Raw genomic sequence first — 20,831 nt, 5'->3', positions numbered from 1 at the left:
CCCGGGGGCGTGGTGCGTCACCCGCAGGGGCATGACACGAGTCCTGGGGGCGTGATGCACCGCCCGCAGGCGTGTGGCATGCTTCCCGGGGGCGGGAGGGGGGACAACACAGGCGCGGGGGGGGGCAGCCACGATGGCACCCCACCAGGCTCACGCTGCTGGGGGTGGTCGGCTCCCCCTGCACTCCTCTTCCTCCGCCAGTGGACTGGATCAGGACCTGCTGCTTCCTGATAGAAAAGTCAAGGTACCTAGAACTGAAGGTGGACCTACTTGTTTCGGCACTTTAGGCAGAAAATCCCACAAGTGCCTCTCCTGGCAAAACCACCCCCAACAATAAATTAAATAACTGAAATTGTGCTGCCCTTTCATGAGAGCCAAAACTGGCAGGCCTGAGGCAGGTGCCATTAGGAGGATATGTGAGGAATGTATATTGAATGTTCTTGTAGGTCAGCAAACTTTTTCAACAGGGGGGCCGGTCCACTGTCCCTCAGACCTTGTTGGGGGCCGGACTATATTTTGAAAAAAAATAAATGAATGAATTCCTATACCCCACAAATAACCCAGAGATGCATTTTAAATAATAGGACACATTCTACTCATGTAAAAACACGCTGATTCCCGGACCATCCACGGGCCGGATTTAGAAGGTGATTGGGCCGGATCCGGCCTTAGTTTGCCTAGCCATGTTGTAGATTTTGATACATTCCTTTTCTATGCAATGTAGTTGTTGTTTAGTCGTTTAGTCGTGTCCGACTCTTCATGACCCCATGGACCAGAGCACGCCAGGCACTCATACGCCTGTTGTCTTTGTCCATGGAGTTTTCTTGGCAGGGATACTAGAGTGGCTTGCCGGTTCCTGCTCCAATGCAATGTAGTACCCATAGTAAACACCAGATGGCTTAGCTCATATAAATGAGACAAAATGACATTTTTCAGAAAAGAAAAAAACGCCTCCGGTGTCACCGGTCAGCTTACGTCAGCTGAGAATCACTTTCAAGAAGGCAGAAGCAGTATTTACTGTGTGAGCTTTCCTCAAAAGTAAATATCACAGGCAGATAAACATTGGCAGAGGCAGCACGACTTATCACAAGTGGAATGTGTACATTTCCCCCTCTCCACCCCATTTTTGGGTACTGCAAATTGCATTTGTTCAGAAAGAAAAGTTACAAGTGCAGCAACTATCTCCAGGTAATGAATTTCCTTTATTGCTTTCAAATAAAATATACATCTACTGCAGGACTTATATTAGATAGCTGGGAGCAAATCAAAAGTAGTAGTAGTAGTAGTAGTACTAATAATAATAAAAACAAACCCCATACCTCTGGCTGGGTTTCCCTAGGCAGTCTGGATAGCTTACAACATATATTAAAAATTGTTAAAAAAATTGTCAGAAATCAGGCTTTGTTAATGTTAGACGCATGCTTAAAAAAAATCTAACTAAAGCTGCGGTATTTAATCAACCAATGGGCTGATATAAAAGTACAGCACTAACTGCAGTAACTCATTATAATAAATCTTAGCTGATAGTTTAAACAGATGGGAACAAAAATTATTCATCTTATATAATAAAAGCACTATACTTTTTGAAATTACTGAGCAATGTTAATGACAACTTTTGATGCCCATTTGGTTAAACTCCTTCCGAGACCTTGGAAATGTGAGCTTTTGAGAAATCCCTCCTTATAGCACACTTTTAAAATGGGCATTGAATATTTTATTGCATTTATTTTTTAGGATGGCATGGATTTCACAAACATGTTCTTTCATTCTGTTAATTTCTTCAGTCTCTAGCGGTAAGTACCTCTAGATTGCTTCTTGTATGTGAATATTTGTAAAGATATACCTAAATGACTTCATCGGACCAAGCTCAGAAAATAAAATGTGGAATGGTAATAGTTTATCTAACAAATAATACTGGAGGAAATCTAAATACTCTGAATTATAAATTCTAGGGTAGCCAAATTTGAAAATATTTTGCATCCTCCAATGTTTTCCCCCCCAGAGGAAGCTGGGGGTTTCAGTGGTGACTAATGGTGCCTCTCTCACAATTTTGCTGGACAGTGTTAAATTTATACAGTGGTACCTTGGGTTAAGTACCATATTTTTTGCTCTATAAGACTCACTTTTTCCCTCCTAAAAAGTAAGGGGAAATGTTTGTGCGTCTTATGGAGCGAATGCAGGCTGCGCAGCTATCCCAGAAGCCAGAACAGCAAGAGGGATTGCTGCTTTCACTGTGCAGCGATCCCTCTTGTGGTTCTGGCTTCTGAGATTCAGAATATTTTTTTTCTTGTTTTCCTCCTCCAAAAACTAGGTGCGTCTTGTGGTCTGGTGCATCTTATAGAGCGAAAAATACGGTACTTAATTCGTTCCGGAGGTCTGTTCTTAACCTGAAACTGTTCTTAACCTGAAGCACCACTTTAGCTAATGGGGCCTCCCGCTGCCACTGCATGGCCAGAGCATGATTTCTGTTCTCATCCTGAAGCAAAGTCCTTAACCTGAGGTACTATTTCTGGGTTAGCGGAGTCTGTAATCTGAAGCGTATGTAACCCGAGGTACCACTGTACTGGAGAATTTAGGTTTGAGCAATTACAGTAGATTAAAACACTCAATTGCCCTCTACTTAAAAAAGAAAAAAAGAAACAGGCCTTTTGTGATTAGGAAAGTTTCCAACAGTGACAGTGCTGTAGGGGAAAATGGGGCATTCCAGGATCAAATCAGAAGCTGGAATGGTTTTGGCAATTCTGGGAATGCCCCAGGAAAGTCTGGACACTTGGAGGGTACGCACCAATAAGTTAACCTGTCATCTGTGGGGGCAGATGCTGTTCTGTTGCCAGCATTGAAATAAAATTTAACTGCCAGTTCAGTAGGTCTTTGTGCATGAAATAGAGGAGGGTGCCATTTTTTAAAAAAATATTATTTTTGTATCAGGCAGCAAAATGTCTTGGGCTAGCCTTGGAGCTGACTGGGGGTGGGGATTTGTTACAACTCATAAATAATGAGGTGGAGCAATGAGCTTCCATCTACTCCAGCCATAACATAATGGTCTACTTACACCTGCTCTGGCCACCTATAAAGGCATGGCTACTTTTCCTGATATAAAAACTCAGAAAGGAGCAACAGGAACTGTAGTTTTGTAGAGGTTAACAAATAGGGTTGTGTTAAAAATAGCACAGTGTGATGCATCCCATTGGTGCAAGGGTTTCTGTTTGCTCAGTGGGACTATGGTTTTTAACTTCCTGTGTTCTTCATAGGAACTCATGAACGTAAAGCTGGTTTATAAATGAAAAGGGTCGATGGGATGGAAAGAACTTGAAGTGCAGGGGTTGAAAGTGGCTGGGTGGCTGAAGTAGGGATGCTTGCAGATTTCATTTGTTCCACACTTTGATGCTGACAAAACCGGTTTGCATTCCCTGACCCACTGTACAGAAATGTAACAAAACAGTCCGCTGGATTTTGCCATTCTCCAAACCTTGCAATTTGAAAATGAGCTCAGAAAATGCACAAAATGTGCAAAATACCCTCACTCATTTTTAAAAACACACACACATAAAATGCAACCAGAAATAAGCAAAATATTGCAAAAAGGACTATGGCAAAATCTTTTAATAGCAACTAGAAGCCTAACATCAACCATCTTCTGCCTATCCACCCCTGCTTTGGAAAACAGCAACAACTATGTACCATGAAGATACGCTAACATTTTGCATTTTTGTGCCTCAGAATGTGTGTCTGAAATCTACGAAAACACATATTTTCAAGGAGGAGATATCTCTAAGGTTTATGCTCCCAATGCAGACTACTGCCAGATGGTGTGCACGTATCACCCAAAGTGTCTATTATTTTCCTACTTTCCAGGAGACTGGGTGAAAGATATTGGAAGGTAACATTCACATTACATCTCTGATTTGTTTGCTTATTTGTTCATTCATTTAGTGGCATCTATATACAAGTGACATTAACCTTTGTCTGCTTTTATAATTGCTCTTTCTGATTTGTATACATTATAAAATGAAATAATATACTCGAACAAGACAGGTACCTCCTATCCCAAGCTGGGTGTAATTGAATTTCAACGGCAGGGGACAGTTTTAGGAGGGGACAGTTGGTGGTTCATTTTGTTTGTTTTTACCCAGGGAGGGGGTTTCTTTTTTTCTTTTTGCATAGTTCAGAAATCCACACTATAAATAAATAGCTAGATAAAGGGGAAGAAAAATAAATGCACGCTATAAATGAAGGGGTCCTTTCCAATTCTTTGATTCTATGATTCTATAATCTATTTCTCTTCTCCTTTCCTTAATGTCAGGTTTGCATGCTTCCTGAAAGAGGCTGATACTCAAGCGTTGCCAAGGATACCCACCAAAGGGGTAATCTCTGGACATTCCCGGAAACAATGCCCTGGAGTCACTGGTAAGGTCTGCTGGTTCGGAGACCCTACAAAGCAGCCAAAGGGACATAGGAAGCAGCCTTATACCAAGTCAGACTATTGAGCCATCAAGCTCAGTGTTGTCTACATCAGTGGTGGGGAACCTCCAGCTTGAAGGCCCAATTCCCCTCCAGGCCTCCCCATCTGCCCTACACCTGGTACCCTATATCTGATGTCACACATGGGGCAGGTATTGGCTTGGCTGAAAGGGGGTTTTCAGGCAGTGGCAGTCAGCTAATCAGTGGTGCCTGCAAAGTCCTGTGCACTGGGGTCTGCAAGTGTCAACAATCATTTGATCCCTGGGCTTGCAAAGCACCGTGCCTTTGCTTTCATGGTATGATTTCAAACCATGCAAGCAAAATCTTGACATCAATGAGACATCAGGTGATTGACAAATAGCTAGGACCACCTACTTCTCAACCTTGGCCCCTGGTGGGGTGGGGGAAATAAGGATCTGCTCCTATGCATCTTTACTCAGAAGGAAATCCCACTGTGAAATACTACTACTACTGCTATACATGTGAACTGCTGCCCTGCCTGAGTAGGATCTGCTTCCCAGGCTGTCAAGTTCTGAGATCTAGGGGGAAGAGGCTGTCAGCTCAGTGGAAGCCCACGTAACTAAGAAGTTGGATCTGGGTCCTGGGCTTTATAAGGTGTGATGCATTGGGATTGGCCCTTGGGACTAGTACTGGCATCTAGGAGTTGCCCTTGAAGTCTGGACCTCTGTTGAAACAGAGCAGTGTGGGCCTTGGGGTACGGCACTGATGCCTGGTTGCTGGGAGAGAGAGATGCCTCTAGATGCCTTGCTATTGGTGTTCATCTGCATTTGCAGATTGCTGTTGTCCTTCTGCCCCTCTCCAGCTTGCAGCAAGGAAGTCCATGAAGGGTTGGATATGCGAGGAGAAAACTACAATATAACCACTGAAGAAAGCTATGTCCACTGCCAAAAAAGATGCACCAATGAGAATCACTGTCATTTTTTCACATACACCACAGCTTCATTTCACGATGCACATTTCCGGTAAATAATGCCAATATGCTTTTTAATTGGACCCAATGGACTTCTCAGTACTATGGATCAGATAGTTCGTTTTTCTGTATATGGCAAGTGGACTACAATGACTCTGATGCCTTTGCCAGGCAGGAAAACAGGGACCACAGGCTGTTTGCTCCAGGATCAATCATCTGCCCATAGAATTAAAGGTAACAAATTGTCACTTACCCACCCCTGGCATTTGGCCACCATGCAATGTGGCCTTTAGGCTGCATAAATTTTCCCACCCCACATAATGGCATCAAAGCCTTCTGCTATGCCAGCTCTTGGCCTGGATTCAGGTCCCTGTACTAGTGTGAGGGTATAAATACTGTTTCTTATGTTACTTCTGGGGTAATAAATGTGGTCATTAGGCTGTAATATTCATGCCCTCTGCCCCCATCTAGTTAAAGTTGGTTCTGAAACTGCTATGACTTGAATTAGTTCTCAGGTTCCAATGGAACCAGGGGTTGTGGGTTTGTTGCTCCTTAACCAGCTATGATCAATGGCCTACCTGTTGTTGGCTTGCCAACCATCACACCAGAGAATGGCATACTATTCAATCCAGATATAACACAACGAACCAGAAAATTTCCATGCTTCAATGAAAGGAAGTATTTAAAGACAATTCTCACATTTCTGCACTCAGAGTTTAGATATCTGCTCAAAATCCCCCAAGCTCTCCTGTACAGATCATGTATTTTTGTCAGTTTTTATAAAATTGTGCTAGCCATGTTGAGATTATATAAATTAGTTATGGTCTTTGGCTCATGGTGTATAGACCCTAAGGCTGCAATCCTCTACCCATATACCTGGGAACAAGCCCCTTTGACCTCATTTGAACTTACTACTGGGTAGACATGCATAGGATTGCATTAGCAGTAGTGTTTGCTGCCTAAATCCATCCTTCTTGCAGTAGCTAACAGTACTTTCTGTTGTCATAAAATGGTATTAAATTGTCTGCAATAGCACAAGCTGAATTAATCTATTTCAGAACAGTCAGTTTCAGTATTCTCTGCTGTGGATTTAAATGTGCTAATGACCCAGCACTTTGGGAGTCAAATACAGATTGTTCACAGTGGAATTGCATTACTCACTAATCTTAATGAAATGAAAAAAAATCTTGCTCAAATCGGTTTGCAAGATACCTTACAGAGAATGGCAAGTCCTTGTGCTTTTTCTCCTCCTTGTTCAAAACTTAACAATGAACCCTCATACATTTATTTTGTACATTTATTTATCTCTATTTCTTTTATTTCCTTAAAAATGACAAGCAGTATGCTGGTATAGGAACGCGGGTGGCGCTGTGGGTAAAACCTCAGTGCCTAGGACTTGCTGATCGCATGGTCGGCGGTTCGAATCCCCGCGGCGGGGTGAGCTCCCATCGTTTGGTCCCAGCTCCTGCCCACCTAGCAGTTCGAAAGCACCCTTAAGTGCAAGTAGATAAATAGGTACCGCTTTATAGCGGGAAGGTAAACGGCATTTCCGTGTGCTGTGCTGGTGCTGGTGCTGGCTCGCCAGCTGCAGCTTCATCATGCTGGCCACGTGACCCGGAAGTGTCTTCGGACGGCGCCGGCTCACGGCCTCTTGAGCGAGATGAGCACGCAACCCTAGAGTCGGACACGACTGGCCCGTATGGGCAGGGGTACCTTTACCTTTACCTTTATGCTGGTATAATTTGATGCACATATATCAACATTCTATTGCAATCATTTTTCAAGCAGAATGCATATGAGTATAGCATTATTAGTGACCTCACATGCTGAAATATTTTATAGCAGCATTATTCTGATACCTATCTACCTTCAGAGCACTGTCACTGTGATTAATTGGATGATGCTTGTGGATTGCTATTCTAATAAGAATTAAAATCCAGAAGCATACAATCAAAATTAGTACCTGCTTTGGTCTTTTTTAAAGTTGCCCTCTATTTTCCACACTTCAGGAGATGGATCAGGTTCTGAATCATTTCCTTTGATAAAGCATTTAACCCAACAAAATATACAACTATCTGGGTTTTGCTTCTCTAATGCAGGCCTCTCTATCTGGCGCTCTCCTCAGGGCTTGCCCCTCTCCCTTGACCATGCCCCTCCTAGCTTCATTCTATAGCTTCTTGGTCTGTTTTCCCCTGACTAGACTATATCCCTGAACTATGCCTTTTGTTTGTCTGGATTGAGGACTGAGAGATGTGTCTGTGTCTCTCTGTGTAGAAAAATCTCATTTTTTGTTTGGTTGGAATGTAGCTGATTGTACAAAGGTAAGAGTCACATCAATTGCGTTGAATGCCTTTTTCTCTGGTCCCACCCACCATTGGCATGCAGACTCCTGGACATGGCCCTCAGGCTGAAAAAGGGTCCCTATGCCTGACATAGAGGAAGGCAACAAATTTGGAAAACAACCAATCTGAGGCTAGATAATTATTTCCTTTCCTTTGACTGGGTTCCTATTTCATGCTAACAGTTTAAATCTCCTTTCTCATTCAGCAATAAATGCTACTTGAAGTATAGTGCCAAGGGAACACCAACCAGTATAAGGTATCTAAGTGGCGTTATGTCAGGATTCTCATTAAAGGCATGTCAAGGTGCCAATACAGGTAAATAAATATGTATATATTAAAAGAAAACAGTAGGGAGAGTATATTGTAGGGTGTTTTGATACAATGCCATAGGTGTAAATAAATATATATTCCATACAGCAGCCATTTTCAACCTGGTGACCTCTAGATGTTGCTGGGCTCAAGCTTTCATCAGCCTCAACAAACATGGCCAATGGTCATAGATGATGGGAGTTGTAGTCCAACAATATTGGGAGGGCACCAGTTGGAGCCCCAAATATTGCAGGGCTCTGACATGCACAAGATGATGACGTGACGTGAATATGAAAAAGAATGGTTATAGTAAAGGTTATTATCCATTGTGCCAATAACATATTTGAGTTATAATATAGTCATATCTTATCCTGTTTTGCTAATTTATTCTCACAACAATCTTGTGTAGTTATGCTAAGAGATAATGACTTGCACAAGCCATTGAATGAGCTTTGTTGCTGAGTTGAGAATATGGATTCAGGGAATGAAGGGTCAAACAGTGTCATAATACACAAATTCTGGAGAATTTGACTCCACAACTCTCAGACCAAAGTGATATTATATGTATGTGTATTTCTTGATTTCATGGATGAGTTTGACTATACACATTCATTTTCTGTGCAGACTGTCGGATGGAAATTTTCCAGGAGGAATTTTCTGGTATTACGGTTGCAAGAGTTCTGACACCTGATGCCTTTGTATGCAGAACAATTTGCACTTACAACCCAGTCTGCTTATTCTTTACCTTTTATGATAGTGATGGAGATGTAAAACACCCAAAGTGAGTATTACTATCAAGTAGTCTGAAGACATCATGCTTCCTAATAACATGTTTAAAATTGTAACAATCTCTTTGAAATATTTATCCTTAGCCCTTGTGGATGAGTCTGTTACGAAAAAGGAGCAATGCTGCTGAGTGCTCCAGATGGCTGGAAAGCCAAACAGGATGTTTATGTTATGGGACTGTACCGTGGGAACCAGGGACAGTCTATTATGTGCACTGAGCACCGGATGTTAGCTCAGAGTGGCACATGACCCTGTACTGGAAGTACATGGGTGGAGTTATTCTCTCTCTGCAGCTGGGTATCAGAGAGTGCAGACATGTTGTTCTCTGCACTGAGGAAAGGCAGAAATAAAGGCATGTAAATATATTTCTGTCTGTCTCTTCCCCCCCCCTGGGAATGGAGGAGGGGGAGGAGTGGTGTGTTCTTCTTCACGTTGAGGAGAATCGCCGATTGGAGACCTCCCTTGATCCTGCCGGGAGTCGCAGACAGGAGGTCACAAGGATTCAAGCCGGGCACCTGGAGGGTGGCCAAATTCCTCTGACTGACAAGGCTTAATCCAACAGAGTCAATGAATATCTGGGGTGTGTGCATGTGGCAGCCTGCCTCCTGTTTCTCCACTCACCTGATTGTTGAGCACTACAATTCCCATCATTCCTGACCTCTGACTGTGTTAGCTGGGGATGATGGGAATTGTAGTACAAAAACAGCTGGAAATCCATGTTTGGGAAACTCTGGTTTACAGAATCAGAGGATATTCAGAATGCAGCTGAAGAGGCCTAGAAGCACTTTCAGTATGTGATCAATACTATCACTGATGAGTTTGTGTTTTTGCTTTAGATTTACTTGCCAAATGATGAAATCGAGAAATGGCACACCGGAGAGTTTTGTAGAAAGACGAGTTAAGTCAGGTTTCAGTCTCCTAAGCTGCCGGACAGCTACACCAGGTAATGCATAAATTACCGGTATGCTGTCCGCAAAACAATTTCATGATTGATGAATTCCTTGCCCTTATCATGATAATGCACTGTTTTTATTTTTTATTTTGTTTACAATGGTTACGAACAAAATGGCAGCCTGTCATGTTATGACTCACAACAATTTAAACTTTCTGGGGGAGCAAGTGAAGGCAGACTATGTCAAAGGAAGCAAGGAATGCCAACAGCTTTGTACAGACACGGTCCGCTGCCAGTTTTTCACTTACGATTCAGACCCAACATTGTGCAACCGAGAAGGGTAAGTTTCTGAAATAAATCAACAAACGAACATCCCACAATATTAAGATTTACCCATAAACTTTTCCTTGCTGAGCAATATTCGAAAATTGAATCCGCCTTCGTTTCTTTTCTTGATAGCAAATGTAAATGCTACTTAAGAATGACTGCCGATGGGGCACCAAATAAAATTGTGACTGAGACGGGAAAGGTTTCTGGCTATTCTTTAAGATTGTGTCAGGTTAAAGACAGACTTGGTGAGTCAAAGTTCGAAGTATGTGGTTAACGTTTCTGTATGTTTCTTAAAGCATCTGGCTGGCTGGCTGTGGAAGCTAGACGGGTGTCTAGATGCTGGACGGGTTAGCGGGGCAGGCGGCCTGGTGGCAAAGTGTTGCAGTGGCATGGCTGCTGCTTACCAGAATGGTGCTGAGGCAGACCTATGTGGGTGCTCTGGTGGAACCAATCAAGCACATCTGCCAGTGTGCCCATGCACACCCAGCCTTGCTGCCACCCTGCCCTATCCCCCACACCATCCAGCTAAATTTTGGCAGCACTGCTGTTGGGATGATAGCAGCGCAGCACTATTCCACCCTGCCAGCCACTTCTCTTGGGATATCTTTGGTATGTTCCACCAGGCCTCTTATGTGCTTCGTTGAAGGTTTTGTCCTATATAAGAGCCATTAAAGTTCCCAGTTAATTAATTAAATTTTAGTCTAGGCACATTGCATAGTTATTGGGTGCTCACCAGAGGCAAAACGGATTTGCTTTCAAAATGCCGCCTTAAAATTATCTTCTCCGTTATCGTATATTCACTATTCTCCGTATATTGTTTTGATGCTTTAATAATTGCTGAATATTTATTGAAATTTGCTACACCTTCTTGGCCTCCTATTATGTTTGAAATATCAGTAATTAATGGTATTTGCAAGCTGACACGCAATAGTATTTGACAAGGGCTTTCATGCAGTAGTGCTTAGTATTTCATTATAACAGATGGTTGACATACAATGGTTTATCATATGAGCAAATTTGACAGGTAAGCATAACATGATACCGGTAATTCCTATTTGGTGCTAACTGAAGTAACCAGTGATACAACCAAGTCTATAACACTACGAATTTTGAGATAAAAAATTCTTATTCAAAGTTTGTGTGGCAAAATTGAGAAAAATCAGTTAAATCTACTTCTGTTATATAATAAGGTGCCTTATACAGGGCAGCTTGTTGTTCATCTGCCCAGCATTGTCTCCTCTGAGGTCTCTAATCTGCAAGGCTCTGCTGTAAGTTTATATACAGCAATATAGAATAACCTAAGGCTATATACACAGACTGTGTGGCCCAGTTCAGGAACAAAAGCTGCCTATAATCCAGAATTTACAACTTTTGATAGATACCCTGATATCTCTTCTAACTTTGTAAAGCATACTTCCTCTGTTTTATGTACCAGATTCTGTCTGTTCAAAATGCTGCTCATGTCCCTGAACTTTCTGTGTTCATTCTGCACAAACATTTCTGTACAAACATTTCTGGGGTAGTTCTGTCTAGCTATCAAGTGCCCATCAGCTTCTGTTTGCTGGTTTGTGTTTACTCTTCTTCTTAAAAGGGATTGCATAGAAAAGGCCTCTTAGAGCTTAATTTGTGCTTGGACAAATCTTTCAATTTCCATTTCTCTTAGTTTCTTATTTTTCCGTTTTGAAATTTAGTTCTTCACATTTCCAAAGCAGTTTTGCCACTTATTTATTTATAACCCCTCATAGAAATTCATCAACATTTAGGTGACATTTCTCCTAATATATGAATTTTGCATTCAGTTTTGATTCAAATGCACACTTTTTTGCAAGCAGTTTTCCTAACACAATGCACGTTCATAACTTATTTTCACTAATATATGTGAACTTGATTGAGAATTCCTGCACTGGAGTAGAAATTTCACCCTTTCCAGTTTCTTCATTTAACTCTTAGCTCTGATAGGGAAGCTTACTGTTTGGTGAGGGAGACTGAGAATGGTTAGATATCATGAGTTCCCTGCCACCTTCGAAAACGTATCAGTTTCCTTACTGGAGTTGACAGCAGCTTTGTTTAAGTTTGGATTGGGGAAAAACAAAACAGGGAAAGAACTAAACACTCCTCTGCTTTTGCACTACTCCAATCCTTGTGGGAAGGGACAGTCCCGCACCTGCTGCTTGGTTAAAATGAAAGCATCAGGATGTCAGTGACCGGCTGTCCCAAGTCATGTCTGGTTAGCATTTGATTTCCTAAAGTCACATTCAGTTTGACTTTGAAAGCAAGGGAAAGGACTCCGTGGTGGATTGAATTGGTCTTCTGCCTGTAAGTTACAGGCCACAGAGTCCTTTTGTCTTAATAATGTATCCCACAAAGGCCTGAGAAATACACAAGATTGCACCTGGTGGATACAAGGAGAACTAGAATCGTTAGGAGTTTGGATAATCTTAATTCAGAGTATCAGTGATGAAATATAGTGGTGACAAAATTCTAGAAGACCATTGGGAGGTTTGGGTCAATTCATTTGCCTCAGTGTAACTGAACTTGCATGCCTGTTGTAGTAAAAGCCCACATATAGTCCTTGAGAGAGGGCATAAAAGAAAGTTTTAATTTTTTTTAAAAAATCATTAAATTTATTTAAAAAAACTTCAAAGTTTTATCATTTTAATCAACCTATGTGAGCTGTTGCAATAAACAAAAACTATGAGGTAAAAACTATTTGTGCTAGAAAAACATTGTTGAGATTTAAGTATTTTCTTAGAATGTGTGAAGCAATCTGTGACAAAGGGACGGATTGTTGGAGGAACAAATTCGTCTTCTGGAGAATGGCCCTGGCAAGTCAGTTTGCACGCAAAGTTATCTCTTCAGAGTCATCTGTGTGGTGGTGCAATCATCAGTAACCAATGGATAGTGACTGCAGCCCATTGTACAGAAGAGTGAGTAAAACCTCTGTGAAGTAAGCAAAACCGAATTGTTTAAATGTTTCTAAGTTGCAAGGGATGAGCCTTGAAAACAGTGGGTGAGATCCAGTTACGTCCAATGCAAGAAGAACTCCTCTAGTCCAGTGGGACTTCTGGTTTCTCCCTTCCACCCCTTCATCTGTTCCGGAAGGTCCCCCAACCTCCTGGAGTAGGTTTGCTGCATGCATGTTTGTGAGGGGAGGTTGCAGAAGTCCCATTATGCTAATGGATGCCCCCTCATGCTATGTTTGATGTTTCTCAGTAGCACCGGTGGCCTAGCAACAAAGCACATTTCCCACAAATAGCAGCTCTGTGTTGAATTCTGCAGGCATCTGATGCCTGGAGAAAACCATGTGAAGAGACCCAGGAATGGGTGGTAGCAACAGCAGTAGCAAGTCTAGAAACAGCTGAGGCCATAGAGTGTCCATGCAGTGGCTGGCCATTGCGCACCCCTAGCAACGCCTCGTGAAGCCCTAGCGACAGTGGCGTAGCGTGGGGGGTGCAGGGGGGGCGGACCGCACCGGGCGCAACATCTAGGGTTAGGGCAAATCAATGGGTTAGGGGGCGCAAATCCACGGGTTAGGGGGCGCAAATCCATGGGTTAGGGGGCGTAAATTACTTGCCTTGCCCCGGGTGCTGACAACCCACGCTACGCCACTGCCTAGCGATGCTGCCTGCCCTCCTTCCCTGCCCCACCCCCACTGGGCTTCCTCCAAGCCAGCTGAGGTGGCGCTTTTGTCTGAGCCTCTACCTTTGCCTTCAGCCTCCTTCCTCCTCCTTTCTTGCCCGCTGAATGGCATGGAGTCACTGCCCTGCACTCCCACCGCTCTGGCTGCTTGTTCCAGAAAAAATGGGAATGAGTGGCTTTCCCCACTTTCTGCTGTTAGTCCTGCTCTCATGTAGTTTGAGTGAATGAGTGCCTCCCCATTAATCCAGGATGCAAGGAATGAGGTGAACTGCTTCCCTTAGTGTGTGTTAGCCTTGCTCTTGTGCTTGCTTGCTCTCCCTCTCTCACCATTGTGTGGGGTGTTGCACTTAGGTAAGTAAACTGTGAGGGCATTTTTGGCTATGCTATGGATGTGTGGAGCTGGTGGCACCTTCTCCTAAACTACAAATGAACAAGCCAAGTAAGTGCATGCACAGTAGGCTTGCCTTTTCTTCCCATGAGCTTGAATGCATGTGAGATAAAACCCTCTTTTTATAGGAGTAAAACATGACAGTGGAGCATCATTCTATAGTTTGCCTCAGGTGGCAAAATATCTTGGACCATCCCTGCCCTGCAGTATTGGTGAAAACTGTCCATCTCACTAGAGAGATGACTGTACATGAAATTACTGGACTGCTAGTGGGAAAACTTAATAGTAGGGTAGGAGGGCTGGGGGGGTGGGAATCACTCCTGGCAACCAATGCACCCCTTTGGTTTCAGATAGTACATGGGTAGACAAGTCTAAAAAATCTGGGACACATGGTCCTCTAGCAGCTATGGTGTCTCATTTACCAGAAGTAATCTAATTAGCATGGGTAGGCAAACTAAGGCCCAGGGACCGGATCCGGCCCATTGCCTTCTAAATCTGGCCCTTGGATGGTCCGGGAATCAGCGTGTTTTTACTTGAGTAGAATGTGTTCTTTCATTTTAAAATGCATCTCTGGGTTAGTTGTGGGGCATTGGAATTCGTTCCCCCTCCAAAAAAGTAGTCCGGCTGCCCACAAGGTCTGAGGGACAGTGGACCAGCCCCCTGCTGAAAAAGTTTGCTGACCCTTGGTATTTAGTGTTAACTCTCGAAGTGTATACTTAATTCTGACCAAACTAACCTACCTGGTGTATATTGTGCTCTAGGAGGCTTAGTTTGGTCAGCATTGAGTATGCACTTCCATAGGTGCATTGGTTACCAGATGTGAAATATATAGGCATTACCGTATTTTTCACTCTATAAGACGCACCAGACCACAAGACGCACCTAGTTTTTGGAGGCGGAAAACAAGGAAAAAAATATATTCTGAATCTCAGAAGCCAGAACATTAAGAGGGATCGCTGCACAGTGAAAGCAGCAATCCCTCTTGCTGTTCTGGCTTCTGGGATAGCTGCGCAGCCTGCATTTCCTCCATAAGACGCACACACATTTCCCCTTACTTTTTAGGAGGGAAAAAGTGAGTCATAGAGCAAAAAATACGGTATTTTCAGCTCTGCTACCCCACTATAAAGATTAGATTAGATGGATCCTTGGGCTGATCCAGCAGAGCTATGTGTTACCATGCTCTTATGTGTTATGAGAAGAAGGGAAAGACTACTAAGGCTTCAAGAAAGGCATGGGCATGTTATAAATGGCTCCAGATGTTATGAGGCACCAAAAAAAAAAAAGCACAAAGAGTATTGGGGGAGAATTAGCTGCTACAAGAATAGAAATGAAAAGAATGCAATACAATACAGTGGTTTAAAACACAAAGAAATAGCTGGATTTCTGTGTGGCAGGGATCTTAGGTTAGCCTCTCTAAATCAATGGAAAACAGCCTCATATTCAAAGCTTTAAATAAGCCTGATCTTTTAAAATTGTTTCTCTGCTTAGCCTTCTGGTAACAGATGTTTGGCGTGTTTATGCGGGCATTTTGAAGCAGTCAGAAATAAATGAAGATACCCCCTTCTTCAGAGTTCAAGAGATTATTGTCCACCCTAAGTATGAGTATTCAGAGACAGGATATGACATTGCTTTAATGAAACTGGACAAGCCAATGAACTTCAGTGGTACGTGAAACTTTTAAGTTTACTGCAAAATCTTAAGCTAAAGTAACTTGACTGCAGTAGCTTTTAACCAGCTATTGTTCCAACCAAGTAAAAATTACGATTGGCGTTCTTACAGGAATGCTATGTAGTTTTAAATGAATTCTCTTTCCTCCACATTTAACTATCTACTTTTCCTTTAAATGGAAATTCAGCTTTACAGCAACCTATATGCTTACCATCTGAAGACAGAATGAATACAGAATTCACCAACTGCTGGGTGACTGGATGGGGTTACACAAAAGAGAGAGGTATTGAAAAAATAAAACTAAGAAATGTGAAATACTTATCTTTGGAAATGATCATGTTGAATCCAGAAAAGATGAAGTCATGCCAGGGAAAAATCCACATGCTCTGGAGGGGAGGGTTTCCTGTGACCTATAGGGTAGCAATTGCACTGATACACAATCTAGAAGCTTTCAATTTTGCACTGCCTACAAATATATAAATCTTTTAAATGTGTAATATATGTGGGGCCTTAATTTGATATTAGAAATTATGCGCTTAGTGTTTTCAAGTTGATTTTCCTGAAGGAGTCAGTGATGTACAGGCTGGGCAGTTCTGTAACCAGTGGAAGTTGCATGGAAAGAAACATGCGAAAGATGTGCATAGAATCATAGATATGGAAGGGACCTCAAAGGTCATCTAAGACAACCATCTGCCAATGCAGCATCCTTGATCTACGGTCATTCTCTGCATGTGTACAGATAAAGCAGACAGCCTACATAGTGGGTGGGTGGATATTTCAGGCTCCTGGGAGCTTCTAGTTTCTTGTGACAATTTAGTGAGTCCCGACACACAGTCTGGAAATTACTGAGCTAGGAGGAATTGGCAACATTGTTGACATCTCTCTCCCCTTCCTGCTTTGTGCCCTGTTTCTGTCATTTGTAACACTGTAGGTGAGATACAAGATACCCTGCAAAAAGTCCGCATCCCCCTAATATCCAATTTGGAATGCCAGTCACGATACCAACAACACAGGATAACTGACAAGATGATGTGTGCTGGCTACAGAGAAGGTGGCAGGGACGCTTGTAAGGTAACAGCCTCCTTTGTGTTACCTAGGATTTACGTAATTTACAAATGTTGACCAGTTTAATTGCCAAAGTATCCTCGGAATTGTAGTTTGGTGAATGAAGGTGATGAGAATCCTGCTAGAAATCCCTTGCTGTTTCTCCTACTACAGCTCCCAGCATGGTGTAGTGGTTAAGAGCGGTGGAATCGTAATCTGGTGAACTGGGTTCGATTCCCTGCTCCTCCACATGCAGCTGCTGGGTGACCTTGGGCTAGTCACACTTCTCTGAAGTCTCTCAGCCTCACTCACCTCACAGAGTGTTTGTTGTGGGGGAGGAAGGGAAAGGAGAATGTTAGCTGCTTTGAGACTCCTTCGGGTAGTGATAAAGCGGGATATCAAATCCAAACTCTTCTCTTCTTCTTCTCTTCTTCTTCTCCCATGGTTCCCTGGGAATAGTTAAAGAAATAAGCATGTGCCAATCTGCACCATGTATTCTCTGTCCATTTACTTTTCAAGCTAACTTATGACTTGAGAAATCTAATCTTTAACATCTGCTTTGGCTTGTAGCAGTGTAAGTGGAATTGGCCATTTCTGTCCCACTTTTCAGGAAATCAGTGTAACTATTAAATATGGTGGGTCCTGATTTATATTGTTCTCTGTAGATGAGCCGGGACAAAAAGGCTCCACTACACATATGGTGCAGTGAGCAGACTTGCTGGCACTGACTTAAGGGTTAAAGTAAAATCATTCCATGTGCCTTTGCCTGGCAAGAAGGTCATTTTCATTTCCTTTGAAAAATTAAAGGTAGCATCAAACAATGAACATGTGAAGAAATGACATGGGTTTGGGTGCTTAGTTAATGCCAATTCTGCAGACCACACATAAATTAACTCTTATTTACCCTTGGTTTGAATTGCAAAAATATTAAAGTTTATTGGATTGAAATCAGCGCATGTAATGCATTTGAGATTTACCACCATTTTACATTTAAACAGATTACGAACAGATTATTTTTGAGTTCTGGTGACGCTACTCTAATGAAGAATATGTTTCTGCCCCTGTTGCGGTTTGTTTCTACTCAGGAAAAGAGCTGCTATTGCAGTTGTTAATTTGGATGTCCCATTCAAGACCAGGACTCTCACATGGCCAAAATACTGACAATATGTGTGTTTCTTATCTCTCTCTCTCTAGGGAGATTCAGGTGGTCCTCTCTCATGTGAACATCAGAGAACCTGGTATTTGGTTGGTATTACCAGCTGGGGTGAGGGATGTGCTCGTCCAGGTCAACCGGGAGTTTACACTAATGTGACTGAGTTTGTAGACTGGATTCATGAAAAAGCCTTGTAAAAAAAATGTCCAGTGACCTAAACGTATGGAAGACGACAGAAGATGATGTCAGACAAGCAGCTCTAGAATTCTCTGAGAAATCTCTGAGAGGTTCTGTGACCTTGTGGTTTTTGAAAAGGCTAGTTAGCAGGGTTGAAACAAAGACTGAACTCATTTGACCTGTTGCATGCAATAAAAATAATAACCCCCAAAGTGGCAAATGCCTTTCACCCTGGTGCTCATATTGAAACTGACTGATGTGTATTCAAATTACAAAAGGGAATGAATGTACTTGAGCCAATCACTGCTTGACAAATGCATGTCCCACTGTTCTAATGGGTCATATCCTACGTGGATATTGTCCACACCTAAGCATGAAAAATTTCAGTGAATTTTGGCAAGCATAACTCTACAAAGTAGAGCGTGATTTCAGCCATAAATGCAATATTTAAGATTCATGGATTTCACCATGATGCTGATGTTGACTGCTCAGTTGGATCTATATCGCTGCCTCATTGCTCCTGCGTGGCTTGCAACAAAATCCTAAACACACAATATAGGATGAGAATCAAATCAGTGACAAAATACAGAAAAGTTCTTACATCGAGGCAGCATAAAACAACCTACAGCCTGGATTTAAGGCACAATTTAAAAGCCCGGTTGAATTAAAAGTTATTTGCCTGATGCCAATAAGGGACACACACAAAAGGTGCTCTGTGAGTATCATTGGGGAAGCTGTTCCATAGGTGCATTTCATTTCCTCTGGACTGCGCTAGATTCCTAAAAATTTATCCACTGCAACCACTCATTTTTCTTGATACCGTTAAATTACCTTTCCAAGCTAAACTGTCTCTTGTTAACTGCAGTTACAGGGGGGGGGGGACAACAGCCAAGCAATGATTTATATAAGAAATAACTAACCAAAAGGTGGACCATCAGATTTTGCACGAGACTGAGCTTTGTTTTGTTCAGAACTTTCATGGGAGGGGGGAAATGTATGCCAAGCAATAGGTCTCCTCTTTCTTCTTTCCTGAAACTGTTGCTTTTCATTAGTATGTAAAAGACCACTTTGGGTAGTTCCACACCCTCATAGGTTTAGGGGTGGTGGTGGTGCCCCAGAAAAGGGCAACCTCTGTGGCCGCCCCCAAGTTAGGAAATTACCTCTCCATTGCATAGTTCTTGTCCTACGCTGAAGACACAACTTTTTACCCTGGCCTTTGACACCTGAGATATATGTTTTTAGGGCTCATGCTATTCTTTTGATTGTAAATTGTTTTCGTTGCTTTTAGAATTGTATTTTTACATTGCTGTAACGTGCCCTCAGACCTTATGGTGAAGGCAGGTAAGAAATCAAATGAAAATAAATAATAATAACCAGCTTTGACCAGCAGGTGAGAAATCCTACAAATAAATTTAAAGAGGGAAAAAATCTAAACTGAGCCTGTGATGAGAGGAGGGTGGTTTTATTGGTGGATGACTGGGGTGTGAACAATACTTACTGAAGTACATCTATGCTGCAGAAATGGAAAAACTGGCAGGTGAAAAATTATATTTTTCCAGTTATAAAATATGGTGGTATTGGGAAAGTATTGCATCCCACCTGATCTTGAGGAAAGTTGTTCAGATCCCATTCAAAAAACAAGTAGTATAAAGAAGGGGGGTGATCATCATGTAGAAAGGCACAAGGAATTCGTGTTGAGTATATGAAAGGGATGCAGGTGGCACTGTGGTCTAAACCACAGAGCCTAGGGCTTGCCGATCAGAAGGTCGGCGGTTCGAATCCCCACCACGGGGTGAACCCCTGTTGCTCGGTCCCTGCTCCTGCCAACCTAGCAATTTGAAAGCATGTCAAAGTGCAAGTAGATAAATAGGTACTGCTCTGGCGGGAAGGTAAATGGCATTTCTGTGCGCTGCTCTGGTTTGCCAAAAGTGGCTTAGTCATGCTGGCCACATGACCTGGAAGCTGTACGCCGGCTCCCTCGGCCAGTAAAGCTAGATGAGTGCCACAACCCCAGAGTCGTCCACGACTGGACCTAATGGTCAGGGGTCCCTTTACATTTATATGAAAGAAACCTGTATTCTGAACAAGTCTGCCAGTAGCAGACTACAGATACGGACTAACAATGCCCTCGTTTCCCCATTATGGGGATTTATCTGGCACATTTTGTGATGAGATGTGAGGTCACTTGCTTCTGGTGATACTATAACTCAAAAGCTGATTGAGCTGTCTGTCGCTTTCAGACACATCCCCTGCAGTTTTCCTTCTATGCAGCCTGTTGCCTTGTGTGGACCTTTGCTTGATCACTGTTCTGAGAAGAAGCCTATTTTTTGTCTCCATTCTTCAAAAGTATTTCATAATGGAGGCAGCAGATGAGAGATATAGTTCATTGCCAGCCAGTACTACGACCAACAAAGTCATCCAGAAAATCTAAACACATGACGAAACTAGGGACTCAGGTACATTAGTAAAGAAAATGTGTTTTATACATGTTATAGGGTAGAGCTTTAGGGCATCACATGTTTCCACAGCTACAGGATGGAGAGATCTGACAGTGAATCTCCATCTTCTACATCAGTGTGGGAGCTCCAACGTACCCCTTGGCCCATAGGATACCTTCCCAAGGGCCATAGGATTGCAGCCTTAAGTGGCTGTCACTGTTTTAATTATTTTGCATTTGTAATCCTGTTTTCTATCTGAGATGCAAAGAGCTA

The 20,831-nt window shown here is 42.6% G+C and overlaps 1 protein-coding gene and 1 long non-coding RNA gene across 2 annotated transcripts in view; one reads left to right on the top strand and one right to left on the bottom strand.

Annotated features, from left to right (window-relative positions):
* The window catches only part of LOC310770361, a 334,814-nt gene that overhangs the window by 158,812 nt on the left and 155,171 nt on the right, over window positions 1-20,831 (bottom strand). The gene's annotated exons all lie outside the window — the stretch shown is intronic.
* On the top strand, window positions 1,092-18,999 carry KLKB1 (kallikrein B1). The gene is made up of 15 exons (XM_083630441.1): window positions 1,092-1,188; window positions 1,735-1,793; window positions 3,721-3,880; window positions 4,304-4,407; window positions 5,285-5,444; window positions 7,940-8,049; window positions 8,668-8,824; window positions 9,666-9,772; window positions 9,902-10,061; window positions 10,181-10,296; window positions 12,804-12,978; window positions 15,567-15,742; window positions 15,934-16,029; window positions 16,678-16,817; window positions 17,985-18,999. The coding sequence occupies exons 2-15, from the start codon at window positions 1,736-1,738 to the stop codon at window positions 18,138-18,140; spliced, it is 1,875 nt and encodes a 624-aa protein (XP_083486567.1). The 5' UTR covers window positions 1,092-1,188; window position 1,735; the 3' UTR covers window positions 18,141-18,999.

Source organism: Podarcis filfolensis, assembly GCF_964270895.1.
Source record: "Podarcis filfolensis genome assembly, chromosome: 9".
NCBI classification, from domain to species: Eukaryota; Metazoa; Chordata; class Lepidosauria; order Squamata; family Lacertidae; genus Podarcis; species Podarcis filfolensis.
This window is presented reverse-complemented; position numbering and strand designations above follow the sequence as displayed.